Source organism: Schistocerca cancellata, chromosome 3 (assembly GCF_023864275.1).
Source record: "Schistocerca cancellata isolate TAMUIC-IGC-003103 chromosome 3, iqSchCanc2.1, whole genome shotgun sequence".
In the NCBI taxonomy this organism is placed as follows: Eukaryota; Metazoa; Arthropoda; class Insecta; order Orthoptera; family Acrididae; genus Schistocerca; species Schistocerca cancellata.
The window spans coordinates 392,681,406-392,696,152 of record NC_064628.1 but is presented as its reverse complement, the minus strand read 5'-3'; the positions used below and the strand labels follow the sequence as shown (position 1 = coordinate 392,696,152).

Sequence of the window (14,747 nt, the reverse complement as noted above, 5' to 3'; positions counted from 1 at the left end):
GAACCAAGTAAACGTGCGGCCTACAGTTCTCCGACATAGTTTATAGTAATGCACATCTAGTGACTAAGCTGAATCCAAAAACAGCAGTTAATGTTAAAAGCTTCTTACCAGTGTAGTTTTCCTGTTCAGTAACAAAAATACTTACTGAGACAGCCATATTTTAAGATGTGCTTAGCTGTAATTGACATTGTTTAGTTTGGCCAGCAGGTAAGTAAATCTGGTAACTTACCTCACAGGCAGAGCCACTGCCACTGCTGATTTAGAGGATGTGAGAGGAGGAATATTTCATTGTTTGTCTTCTGACAACTCATGGGCATGTGACTGGAGAATGCACATTCTACAGATGGTCATCTTCAAATGTAGGTATTTGTAGGAAAGAATATGAAATTAAAATAAGGGTGCTGTAATACAACACAATGAGTAAAAGATAAATGACATTCAGAATGTTTATTAAATACACAACACTTTTTCATGCACTTACAGTGTCACAACTTTGGGATCACTGAGGATGGCAGCAATGCACAGAACAGTCCACACAAAGTATTCTGAACTGTGCTCTCTTCTAAAGATCAGTACTTGGGGGACAGCAGCCAAATTACTGCATCCTTATTATAGACAGTTTTTTAGGGCTCATAACATACTAATTTATATAGGTTACCAATTTATAATAAGATTGGTACAGATGCAGCTTGATGTGTTGCTCGACAATCTGCATATTGGCCATTAAAAATAAAAGTTTGACAACTTCTGCTCTAAACTATACTAAACCTTTCTTGCTACTTTCTTAGCAATATCACCCATTGTTTCAATATACAATGTACTGCTTTGGAATGGTGTTTTACTGCATCTTCAGCAATATCCAAACTGTTTTCATGCCCGATATTGTAACCTATACATTTATCGCAGCTTGGTTTGACAAGAAATGAGAAGGAAATTTCAAATATTGTGTAATATAATGTACTGCTGTGCAAAATCTTGCTTAATGTCACAATATACAGATACCCTGGTTAATAAATTGGTGTATGTTAAACACTGACACATATTCATATTTTAATTTTTTCTAGAAATTAATTTTATTCATACATAAACATGACACAATGGGAATATCTTACAAAATGTTTAGTTATTCATTCCAATGATACATCAATCTGATATAAAGAACATAAATACTCTGCGGCCAAAAGCTATAATGTGTAATGGTCTTTTCGTTGTGCCCATCTGCAACTCAGTGGGTCATGTTTACACTGAGTAGCAATCTATCCCTTTTCCTAACATTGTTAATATTCCAACCTGAAGTGTTTAAAAACACTGTAAATTAGACCTGACCAACATTTGCCTCTTACCTATATACAATCAAAGTCGATACTGCATATAATGTAGTAAATCATGAGTTGTTTCAAACCAAGGCCTATGAGCCAACTGGTAGACAGTCTTGCCATCTTTATCTTGAGCACTGATATCTGCTCCTGCATTCACCAGAATTTCAAGCATGTCACATACATCAGTAAAATACCAGTCACTGCTGACTGCTAACATTAAGGCTGTTCTGCCATCAGCATCCCTGTCATTCACCGGAACATGTGCTTCCTCCACCAAGTACTTTGTTACTATGTAATTGTTTGATGTAACTGCAAGGTGCAATGGTAAACATCCTTTGTGGTCATGTGCATATTCAGTTTGACCACTGCCTATTAGTTTCTTAACCATTTGCACAGTCGACTGTACTGCGCAGTGCAGCAGTGTAGTATTGTGCTCGGGATCCCACCAGCAGTCAGCCAGGGACTTTCCCAAAGAAATCAAGTAGTCCAACATCTGCAAAACAAAAATACATAGACTAGCAAAGTTTTTACATTTTTAGTATTGACGGCTCTTTAACCAAAAGCTAAGATTAATACAGAGTTATGATTGATTTAACAAAGGGCCATTGCAAAAACATTTCTAATGACACAGCACAAATAACATGATGAGTGTATATTCTTGGTCAAAAATTAATGCTTTGTTGTTTAAGTAGCATATAGGGTATGGACTGAAATGAATGAAAGTTTATTAAAATATTCGAAATGGGAAAGGCAAGAAGTAAGAGGAAAACTTACAGGGAGCAGCCGAATAAATGAATGAAGCAATGGAATATTATGAGCACTGTAATTATCACTATGACACAGACTAAAGTATCTTATGGTTTAGGAAGAGGTATAATGTTTAGGCTGTCATTGGCACAAATATAATCGTAAAGCATACCTCTCCAACAAATTCTGTGTATGAGGTGTTGCACATGTGTGGATTTATGAATTATGAAAAGGACACAATATCTGTACGTAGGTAACAAAAAAATACTATCCCATAACAACAATACGAAATATCTGGATAGTTACTCACCAAAAAGAGAAGATGATGAGTAGCACAGAGGCAATTAAAAAAAAAGGACTTGTACATACAAGGGTGTGCTGAAAAGCAATGTCTCTGAATTTCTGATGTAAAAACTCTTAAACATTTTAAAATAAAACAGACTTTATTAACATTCTACATCTTTGAAACTTCCTGGCAGATTAAAACTGTGTGCCTGACCGAGTCCCATTGCCAGGAAGTTTCATATCAGCACACACTCTGCTGCAGAGTGAAAAGCACATTCTGGAATTCTACATCTTTATTCTTCGTGTTTTTATATTTATTTCTCAACATAATCACCCTGGCAACAAACAAATTTCTCCCAGCAAGAGACCTGTTCATTGATACCGTCGCTGTAGAATGTTTGACTTTAGTGACGGAGTCACATCATCATCTCTGCTTGCACCGCTTCATTACTGTCAAAGTGAAGACCTGGAAAGTGTTCTTTAAGTTTCAGAAAAAGATGAAAATCAGATGGGGGCCAAGCCATGACTGCATGGAGGATGATCAATGACAGTTAACCAAAGATGTTGGATTGTTACAAATGTCACAACCATTGTATGTGGTCTGGCATTATGCTAAAGGAGAGGATGTCCCACATATGTACAAACTAATTGAATTCAAAACTCAATTATAGCATGCTTTTTCCCATGCACAGACATAGTTACGTTACAAACTGCCGTGTTCCACAAAAAAATTCAGAGCCTTCTGGCAGAAGAGGGCTTTAAATGTTTAAGCATGAAGAATAAGGATGCACTATGTTAATAACATTTCTTTTATTTAAAAAGCTTTAATAGTTATCACATAAAAAATTCAGTGGCATCACTTTTCAGCAAGTCAACTACTCTTTTAAACTTGAGCCAGAGTTCCTCTACTTGCTCCTGACCTGTGCTGAAAGTTTCAAGTTCCTCATTGAGGTATGACACTGCTGATGTTTTTTTCTAGTTTACTTAACATATATATATTTCTGTTGTCCTTTGTACTTTGGTAATCATTGTTGCCACAACCATGTCATTGTCACTGATACCAGTTTTGATGTGGACATTCTCAAACATGTCAGGTCTATTTGTTGCCATTAGATCCAATATACACACATCACCTCAGTTCCAAGAGTTCTGGAACTTGTACAGAAAATTGGAATAGAGATCATCATAAACACTATTCCTCCCCTTTTTATTGCTCGTGAAAACCACACATTGCATGTTGTACCACCATACAGTGAGACCTTCAGAGGTGGTGGTCCAGATTTCTGTACACGCCGGTAGCTCTAATACCAGTAGCACATCCTCTTGCATTGATGCATGCCTGTATTCATCATGACACACTATCCACAAGTTGATCAAGGCACTGTTGGTCCAAATTGTCCCACTCCTCAATGGCAATTCGGCGTAGATACCTCAGAGTGTTTGGTGAGTCACATTGTCCATAAACAGCTCTTTTCAATCTGTCCCAGACATGTTCAATAGGGTTCATGTCTGGAGAACATGCTGGCAACTCTAGTCAAGCAATGCCATTAGCCTGAAGGAAGTAATTCACAAGGTGTGCACTATGGGGACTCAAATTGTCATCCATGAAGACGAATGCCTCACCAATATGCTGCCAATATGGTTGCACTCACAGTCGGAGGATGGCATTTACGTATCATACAGCCATTACGGCGTCTTCTATGACCACCAGTGGCATACCTCGACCCCACATAATGCCACCCAAACCAGCACGGAACCTCCACCTCGCTGCACTTGCTGGACAGTGTGTCTAAGGCGTTCAGCCTGACCAGGTTGCCTCCAAACACATCTCCGACGATTGTCTGGTTGAAGGCATATGCAACACTCATCGAAGAAGAGAATGTGATGTCAATCTTGAGCGGTCCATTCGAGTGTTGTTCATTCCATCTGTACCATGCTGCATGGTGTTGTGGTTGCAAAGATGGACCTTGCCATGGACGTCAGGCGGACCTATTGTGCACAGTTTGAATCGTAACATGACATCCTGTGGATGCATGAAAAGCATTATTCAACATGGTGATGTTGCTGTTAGGGTTTCTATGAGCCATAACCCATAGGTAGCGGTCATCCACTGCAGTAGTAGCCCTTGGGAAACCTGAGCAAGGCATGTCATCGATAGTTCCTGTCTCTCTGTATCTTTTCCATGTCTGAACAACATCACTTTGGTTCACTCTGAGATGCCTGGACACTTCCCTTGTTGAAAGCCCTTCCTGACGCAAAATAACAATGTGGATGCAATTGAACCATGATATTGACCGTCTAGGCATGGTTGAACTACAGACAACATGAGCCATGTACCTCTTCCTGGTGGAATGACTGGAATTGATCGGCTGTTGGACCCCCTCTGTCAAATAGGTGCTGCTCATGCATAGTTGTTTACATCTTTGGTAGGGTTTAGTGACATCTCTGAACAGTCAACAGGACTGTGTCTGTGATATAATATCCACAGTCAACATATATCTTCAGGAGTTATGGGAACCAGAGTGATGCAAAACTTTTTTTGATGTGTGTATTTCCATTGTGAGAGGGGTTCCTAACTTTCCGTTCTAGGCAGTTTTCAGAGAAGACATTTAATGAAGTTTCACATGATGCCTTATCATGCCCACCACTAACAAAACTGTAATTTACCCAATTAATTGTTGGATGATTAAAGTCTCCATTGATGATTACAGTATGATTGGGGAACTTATGCACCTGTGAACTGAGGTTTTCTCTAAGGTTTTCAGTTACAATAGAAGATGAGCCTGATGGGCAATAAAAGGATCCAATTATCAGTTTATGTGCACCTCTGACACTGAGTCTTGTCCAAACAGTCTCACATACAGTATCAATTTCTATGTTGGTGGATTTCAGTTTCTTGTCTATTGTGATAAATACACCACCTTTTGCCTATCTTTTTGTTATACCTTAAAATTTCCCCAAAAAACTCACTGTTACGAATTTCAGGTTTCAACCAGCTTTTCTGTACTTAGTATTATGTGAGCTTTACTGATTTTCATGAGCGCTTCAAACTCTCGCACTTTGTTGCGAATGGCTATGCAACTTACTGTTAGGATTTTAATACTCTCACCTGTAAGAGGCATTTCTTTCAATCTTACACTGATATTTCTGTGTTTCCTACAGCTACTGTTATCTGGATTGGATGGAGAGTCACCTACTCTAAAAAACCCTTGCACCCCTGAGTAGCAGCCTCTGATGTGTAGTACGCACATGACCTATTTATGTGGACCCTACGGTTCTCAACCCTATGGCACAAGTCCAGGAAGTCACAGTGCAGTTTGCAACAGAACAGATACTGATGATACACTTGTCTCTAAGAAAACTTGCAGTTGAGGATGATATACTGGGTTCTATTACTGAAGGAGTCTTTGAGCCACTCATGTATCTGGGAACCTAATACATGTACTTGGACCTTTGTTAACAGTCTGGAGGGGGGCACCATGTCAGTTGCTTTCTGGCAATCTAGGAATGTGGAACCTGCCTTTTGCCCTTCATCCATGGTTCATTGGACATCATGTGAGAAAATGGCAAGCCATTATCCTATAACAACAGCATCTAAATTTCCAAGACAGATTTCCAAGACTTCTTTGGTTTTCCTGATTGCAGTGAAAACATAAAAAGATGATTACAGGGAAAGTTAGGTGGAAAATCTCTGACATAGGTATCACCTTCAATTTCTACATTAAGTAAACTATAAATGAGGACAAACAATTTGTACTACACAGAGAAAAAACAATGTCACTAGTGCAGCACAGGAAGTCACAGAAGGCAGTTAGATAGTTATAACAAAAAGTAAGTTAAGATTGGCTCTTGCATCACATATTTCTACCCTCTCTGAGGACAAATCCAGTTCATGACATAACCAGCTTCATGTGTTCTTGATCAGCACTTCCTGAAGGAAAATCTACAACTATATCTTCTAAAACAGTGATAATTAATTCTTTAAATTTACATAACTGTATTAACACTCTTTGTAAGTGAATCTTCCTGGTAGATTAAAATAGTCCACTGGACTGATATGCCATTATGTTTCAAGTAGGCCAGGCTCCAGCTTTGAGACCAGGTGTGACATGAGAAGGGGCAACCTCCTTCACAGAAGGAAAGGTTTATTATGACTCCCTGTATGCTCTTAGTACCACTAACTTGAATATCCAGCTATAATTTGTGGCACAGCTACTCAGTAGAATAGTTATCCATCAACACTTGCTTCACCTCCATTAACAGAAATCTGTTTATTACAATAAGTTCACTGAACAATGTTGATGACATGAATTTTGTAATTGCCAAAAGTGAGGAGTTATTCACCAGCAATTACTAGCTGACTTCCTTCCAAGGCCATCTCCTTTATTCTGCCAGTTTTAACTTTTGACTCTTGTCACTATTTTGATGAATTACTACAAACTGACTGGGAATGATGAAACATCCAATGTGCTCAACTGATCTGAAAATAAATGTACCTGAAGATGCTATTTTACTTTTGTGAAACTGGTGCATGTAGTAGGGCCTACTATTAAAGATTCATAAACAGCTGTTTGCGTTTTATCTTTAGCTGTGGAAACCCATATTATAATGTTTGCTTTCTCTCTAACTTTTACCATTTATTCAGTGGTGCCTACTAAGTATACATTCTGGATGTTCACAAATTTTTGGGGTCAGATAAATATGAGAGCATGAAATTAATAGCATCTGCTGTATAACAGTTAATCACTGCCAATATTAATAATAATAATAATAATAATAATAATAATGTGCATAACTTGTTTGAAAAAAAGTAAGATTTGTTTTTGTGGTATTTTGTTGTTTTGTACATGATTAAGTACCATTAAGGGCAAGAAAAAAACAACATTTAAGCTTTCACTACTCTACGCTTCACATTTTTGTGAGAGGTTTCGTGCATTCTTTTTTCTGGACAAACATTCAAACCCCTAACATTCTACATTCTACATTTATACTCCGCAAACCACCCAACGGTGTGTGGCGGAGGGCACTTTACGTGCCACTGTCATTATCTCCCTTTCCTGTTCCAGTTGCGTATTGTTCGCGGGAAGAACGACTGTCTGAAAGCCTCTGTGCGCGCTCTAATCTCTCTAATTTTACATTCGTGATCTCCTCGGGAGGTATAAGTAGGGGGAAGCAATATATTCGATACCTCATCCAGAAACGCACCCTCTCGAAACCTGGCGAGCAAGCTACACCGCGATGCAGAGCGCCTCTCTTGCAGAGTCTGCCACTTGAGTTTGTTAAACATCTCCGTAACGCTATCACGGTTACCAAATAACCCTGTGACGAAACGCGCCGCTCTTCTTTGGATCTTCTCTATCTCCTCCGTCAACCTGCTCTGGTACGGATCCCACAATGATGAGCAATACTCAAGTATAAGTCGAACGAGTGTTTTGTAAGCCACCTCCTTTGTTGATGGACTACATTTTCTAAGGACTCTCCCAATGAATCTCAACCTGGTACCCGCCTTACCAACAATATGTATTAGTTAATGAATTAACTTCTGATCTGAAGATGAGACACTTTTATGTTGCACCAACACAACAATTTATGCTTATTATAACTTCTTTGTTAAATGTTCATTTGCAGTCACAGTTATTTGATTTTGTCACTTTCTCAGTCAACAGATCTTTTCTGTGAGGCCCTTGTTCCTTTGCACCTAACTTTGCCTGGTAATTGTCTTTTCTGTTAGCATTCAAAACAGATTTGACAGAGTTCATACTGACATTACACAAAAGCTGATTCCTGCACAGTAAACAACCAACTCCAGGTATAAACTGCCATTTGTGGAAATGATTAAATTCAAGCAGTATTGTCTATCAACATGGTCACTTAACTAGAATAAAATGACATGCTGAAAACCAAAAGGGTCAAAAGCACATCATTGTTGATTCCACATTTAAATGAATGTCAGAGAAACCAGCATTTCATGAATGTGCATGTAAACGTGGGTCTACAGCACAGATAAACCTAACCCACCATAAGATTAAGAGATGTCAGAAGCATGAATAAATGCTACAGTCTCACAATCGATGATGGTGTGCATGTGCTTCTGAGAATCTCAAGTAGACTACTGTATGATAAAATCCAAAACTTAATAAACTATAATCTCATTGAGAATCCCACAAAATAGGTTTTTCTGTCAGTATAACTATAACATACACTAATGTCCAAACTAATTTTAGCATATAGTGAGTGAACTCGTATATCTGAGGAATGTGCTACTATCTAGTGGGATTAATGGCAAGCGAATGAGGATAAAAATCTACCGCAGTGTGCTATCACCTGGTGGGACTTACGTAAACTTGTAGCTGAGTGGTAACCGCTAGCTATGCACGCTGTGAACTGTGCACATTGTTTATCAGATCCCTATGTATTTGGCCCATAATGCAATTACATCACACCAGCTGCACATGTGCAAAAGCTTCTTAAAACATGTACAACTGCAGGTGTGCTCACGACCCTGTTGCCAAGTTTTGTGGAGTCTGCAGGAGTAGCAATGTAGGATAGCATGGTAAATTTAGATTACCACATCTACATTTTGTTTAACAGCATTCAAAGAAAAATAACCAATAAATCCACAAGGAGTCAAAACGTTGGGTGTTAACATGCTCTTGTGCTCTTACCCAACAGGCACTGCTGCATTTATTCATTGATAAAGTTCTAGCAAATGATAAGTGGCTGACTTTCCTGCATTTTGGAGGGCATACGTACACTGACTTCCTTAAAAGTGGCCATGTTTGAGCAGCTAAAATTCAGTGCACAAATAATCTGATTGGAATTACCTGTTGCATTCATACACACATACACCTCACTTTTGTCTGTTCGAAACATTAAAAATACTAACAGTAACTTCAAAGTTTAAGGGGCATTCAAATGAAACCCAGTCACTAGTGTAAAATAATGCTGGGCATTGATGGTGGTTCCCCATTCCAGGAACTGGACAAGCAGTGGGTCCTTGTGGTCTATAAAGGAGGACCTCATGACCTTACCAGAACTGGTGTGTGCAGCCTTTGATTTCTTTGGAGGTGGTGAAGTCGCATGTTTCCACTGCTTGCCCTGATGTTTGCTTTCCAGTTCGAAATGGTGGCACCATGTTTCATCACCTTTGACAATAGCGACAAAAAGCCATATTCCTCCTCATGATAACATTGTAGATGACTCAAAGACAACACTATTTGAGTACTGCACTGTTCAGCGGTCAGTTGGTGGGGAACCCACTGCGCACAGATTTTTCGAAAGTTCAAGTTTTGATGCATTATAGTGTGGGTGGTGCCCATGCTAATACCCAGTAACCAATGGATCTTGTCCACAGTGATTCTGCGGTTGTCCAGGACTAAAGCAGCTACTTCCACAACCATTTGTGGTGTGATGACACGATGAGCCCATCCAGGATGAGTATCATCTTCCAGTGACTCACACCCCTCAAGGAACCATTTGTATCACTCTACAACATTTGAACAACTCATGCTGTACTCATTGTACACAGCCTACATCTGTCGATACATTTCACGGCCTCCAATTCCCTCTGCCACCAAAAATTGAATCATTCCTCATTGTTCCTGCTTACTCACCTGCATGCTCTATAGTGGATGATAACTTGTGTGACCACCTTCTCTTCGGTGTGAAACCACATTGGTGCTATGCAGCATCAAATGGTGTGCACACATCAGTCTCTCTATCAACAGATGCATCATACCTGCAGTTACGTGGTGCTGCCTTACTTGCAAGGCAAAGGTAGACACACTGACCAGGTTTCATTTGAATGAACCTCATACATTTGATGAACAACAGAATCTGTTAATGGAGGCCCAGTTCATTTAAGTACAATCATGGCATTAAGAAAGTAGTGTAGCACACAGCAATAAAATTAATGAATTTTTTAATTTACGTTCAGTAATAAAAGAGCTGTTAGGTAACATAAATATGTTCAAAAGTAATCTAAAGCTGGTTTGGAAGGGAGGGAGGTTTGTTTGCAAACAATAATCTCAGCACAATAAATATAATTCTACCTAAATTCACTTCAAAAAGCACTTTAGCTTACCTCCACATCTCCTGCTGTCACAGCTAAATGCACTGCCCTGATGCAAGATTCCTGTGGAATGTCCATGAAGCTGCTTCCTGCCATCCATAGGGATTTCACTGCCTGCACCAGAAAAAAATTAAGGTCAAAAAACATGTCGTTGTGTTAAGATATTCCCCATCTTAGTTTATAATTAATCCCACACTCACATGACTCTATGTATAAAATCTATTTTATCAATAAAGCTTGAATATTCATCTAATTGCTGCATATCCATCCAGTGTGTGTGAGTGTATATCTGTCCTTTTTTCCCCCTAAAGTAAGTCTTTTCGCTGCTGGGATTGGAATAACTCCTTACCCTTTCCCTTAAAATCCACATCCTTTCGTCTTTCCCTCTCCTTCCCTCTTTTCTGGTGAAGCAACCTTGGAAGCTTGAAATTTGTCTGCTGGTGCCACCAGGGCACCTGTGGAGGAGCAGATGGACAAGCACCCTTGCCCTCACCATCCCTGCTCGCTGACCCCATGGACCTGGACCCACCACCACCATCACCGTCATCACCCCAGGATACATCCTCAAGCCTGGATGTGTGCCCTGGCAGCAGTTTTCTGGAGGATGTTCCTGTTGCCTCACAAGCCACATGGCTAGGTACAGTCAGGAGTACACCATCCTCTGCAGTTACGTCTCCCGGCTCATCTTTACATCCAGCGAACTGCCTCCCTCCCCGTTGTCATTTGCAGCCTCAGAACACGACAACGGTGCAGCGTTTTGGGGGAGAGGAATGTGCTGGTATAAGCTGTTACCAGCACACTGGGGGCAAAGAGGTTGCAAGAAGATCAATAGTAGGCACAAGCAGCGAGCCTATCAGGAGAGAGGCCAATGACAGATTTGCAAGTAATGTGCCACCAATGCCCTCTCGACCATCAGTATTTATCTCTTTGCCGCAGACTGGAGGGGCCCAGTCAGTCATCCAGTGAGTCACCGAGTTGAATAGTCAGTCACAGTTCCAGGCAGTCACCCATTCACAGTTGGAGTCACAGTCACAGTCAGTCAGAGCTACAGTCCCTAGCTCAGAGTCAGTCAGTGCACAGTGATCAGAGTAGTGTGCACCCCCCCCCCCCCCCCCCCCCCTCCAGTGGGACCTGTCCTTCACAAGCAGAACTATTACTGAAGAGCTTGTACGACAACAACTTGCTTAAAGATAAATAATTTTCTGTTCTGTGAAAAAAGAACTCTGTTATACATGTGTGCAGTTGTGTTCTAGAAAGAGGATACTGGCCACCAAACAACATCCTCTCCTTGCTTCCCATGGCACAAGCCTACAGTGGCAACAAATGGCAACAAAAACTAGTACCCTATCTTGCCCTGCCTTAAAACCAATATATTTGAAAACTCTCTTTGCTGCTCTCTGCCTTTGGACCAAGCTACCCTTCACACAATTCAATACACTGTTTCAGTTAAGAAAACCTAAAATATTTCTGTCAGCCTCATTACTTATTCCTTAAAAATTGATATACATGGCCTGTTTCTCTCTGTCAAACAAATGCTCCCATGTTCCCCTACTTATACTTCTTTCTTGTTTTGTTTCTCAGTCAATCCCCTACATGTTTCTTTCTCCCTTTATTAATTGTGTGTGCCCTACAATGTTCTTCTTACTCTCCCTCTCCCATATCCATTTCCTTTGGTGAAATCTACCTACCTGCAATCTGTCTTTATTGCTCTACTTTTCATTAACTTGTTCTGCAGTAGCTACTACTATTATCATTAATTTTGTTATTTGTAAGTGTTGGATTTCATATTAAATGTAAGAGCTTTTATAACATAAAAACTAGCATTAAGAAAGTGCTGAAATAAGGATAATCAATCTGCTGTAGTTGTAGATTGTATGTCAAATTTTTCTTGTTAAGTTATTTACTAATTTCGGGTGGTTGATGTAAAATACTCTCTAAGACCAGGAATTATGCAAATGGGACAGAAACTGGTAGATGTGATGTACATGGACAGACAAACAAATGTTTATAATTTCAGATAAACTGGATGATTTATTGAAAAGAAAGAGCTTCACAAACTGAGCTAGTCAATAATGCATTGGTCCACCTTTGGCCCTTAAGTAGACAGTTATTCAGCTTGACATTGATTGATAGAGTTGCTGGTTTCCTCCTGAGGCATATTGTGCCAAATTCTGTCCAATTGGTGTGTTAGGTAGTCAAAACCTTGAGACAGTTTGAGGGCCCTGACCATAATGCTCCAAACATTCTCAGTTGGGGAGAGACCTGGTGATGTTTCTGGCCAAGATGGGTTTGGAAAGCATAAATACAGGTGGTAGAAACTGTCACTGTATGCGGACAGGCACTATCGTGCTGGATTGTTAAGTGCAGGATGGCTGCCATGAAGGGCAACAAAACAGAGTGTAGAATGACGTCGACATACCACAGTGCTGAAATGGTGCTATAAAAACCACAGAGGTTCTGCTATGAAAAGCAGCCCAGGCCATGACTCCTGGGTGTCAGGTTGTATGGCAGGCAACAGTCAAGTTGGTATCCCACCACAATCCAAGGTGTACCTGGACACATCTTTGCTGGTCATCAGGGCTCAGTTCAAGGCAGAACTCATAATTGAAGATGATTCTGCTCCGGTCAATGAGATTCCAGGCTGCAGACAGGTCTAGAGATGTCTCAACAGGGGAGTGGGATACCAGCCTGACTGACACCTGCCATGTGGCCCAAAAATAAGGTGTGATGGTCTGGAATGGACCACTGTGGTTTTCATGCATGGCACCTTTACAGCACAGTAGTATGTTGGTGATATTCTGTGCCCTATATGGAAAGGCATCCTGGTCTTACATTTCAGCAAGATATTGCCTGCCTGAACATGGTGAGAGTTTCTACTGCTTGTCTTCATGCTCGCCAAGCCCTATGTTGGCTACCAATGTCGCCCGATCTATCCACAATTGAGAACGTTTGGAACATTACGGTCTGAGCCCTCCAACCATCTCAGGTTTTTAACAATCTAACACACCAACTGGACATAATTTGGCATTATATACCTCAGGAGGGCAGCCAACAACTCTGTGAAACAATGCCAAGCTGAATAATTGCTTGCATAAGGGCCAGAAGTGGACCAATGCGTTATTGACTTATTCAGCTTGTGAAACGCTTCCTCTTGAAAAACATCCAATTTTTCTGAAACCGTAATCATCTGTTTGTCTGTACATGTATATCACATCTACTGATTTCTGTCCCATTCAGATAATTCCTTTGTGGTGCACCAATTTTTGCCTTAGAATGTATTTTATGAAGGTTATCTCAGTAGCAGTTGAGAAACAGATGAGAATTAGGCCTCATATTAATCATCTTCTCTACGTGTTTCAAATGACATACAGATCTGATTAATTGATTTGTACAGCGAGAAGATAATGAAATATACTAGAAATGTAATTTGTGAAGTATGAGAATAGCTCAATCTTAGCATTCATGCAAAATGCATTGCAGTCAGTTTGCTCAGGAAGAGTGGTGAGGCTGGAGATGAGCTACTCATTGGATATAAAATTATTGTGTGTCCTGTGTGAATAGTCAAGTGCATAATCATAGCACAAAAAAACGTGAGCAGTGTGTACCATTTTACCACTATAGACCTCTTAATGCAATGATACTGGCACAACTAACCAAATCATGAAGTTCACAGAAAGAAACGACTGAGGAGCAGAAGATTACCGAGCAACAGGGAATGGTAGTTATGAAGACATTGATGAAGTTTGTTACATGTAAACCAAAATAGTAGTGAATGAGATCACAGAACTCACAACCATTATGGAAAATTGACAGGACATGATGTTTTCCACCTTGCTGCTACCCATCAAGCATACCCACAAAAAAATGGTATGAGTTGTAATGACTGGAACTAAAGCTGCAAACTGGGTTACAAGAACAGAGGTAAGAAATTAAGATCCAGTTCTTAACATGTATAGAAGAAAAACCAGCAATGTGTAACAGATGGAATGATGAATCTAGGATATAACGAAAACTGTGATACTGAGTGACACTCCAACAGCAGTACGGAGTATGTGGATGCTCTATTACTCTGCCTTTAAAAAAGTGTCAGATTTTAAAAACAAAGGTCTTGATCAGTACATACAATTCTTAAATTGTTTACTTATTGCTTTGTATATAGTGAGAAAATCTGATCTACCTCAAACAGAAATGTGTAAGTCGTGAAATAGAAAACATGACATCTATGTCTGTATTACAGGAAATACTGACAAGCATAAATACATAAGTGTATTTTGAATACTGTAACCAATATTTTTTCCATTTAGTGTTAACATACACAGTGTCCA

General features: G+C 39.9%; 1 protein-coding gene across 1 annotated transcript in view; it reads right to left on the bottom strand.

Moving 5' to 3' along the window:
* Positions 1 to 482: 482 nt before the first annotated feature.
* Positions 483 to 14,747, bottom strand: part of LOC126175117 (serine/threonine-protein phosphatase 6 regulatory ankyrin repeat subunit C-like) — a 357,458-nt gene continuing 343,193 nt past the window's right edge. The window contains exons 16-17 of the mRNA XM_049921671.1: positions 10,435 to 10,536; positions 483 to 1,812 (exon numbers count right to left, since the gene is read on the bottom strand). Of these exons, the coding sequence (XP_049777628.1) occupies positions 1,354 to 1,812; positions 10,435 to 10,536 (561 nt within the window). The 3' untranslated portion in view covers positions 483 to 1,353. The remainder of the gene's footprint in view (positions 1,813 to 10,434; positions 10,537 to 14,747) is intronic.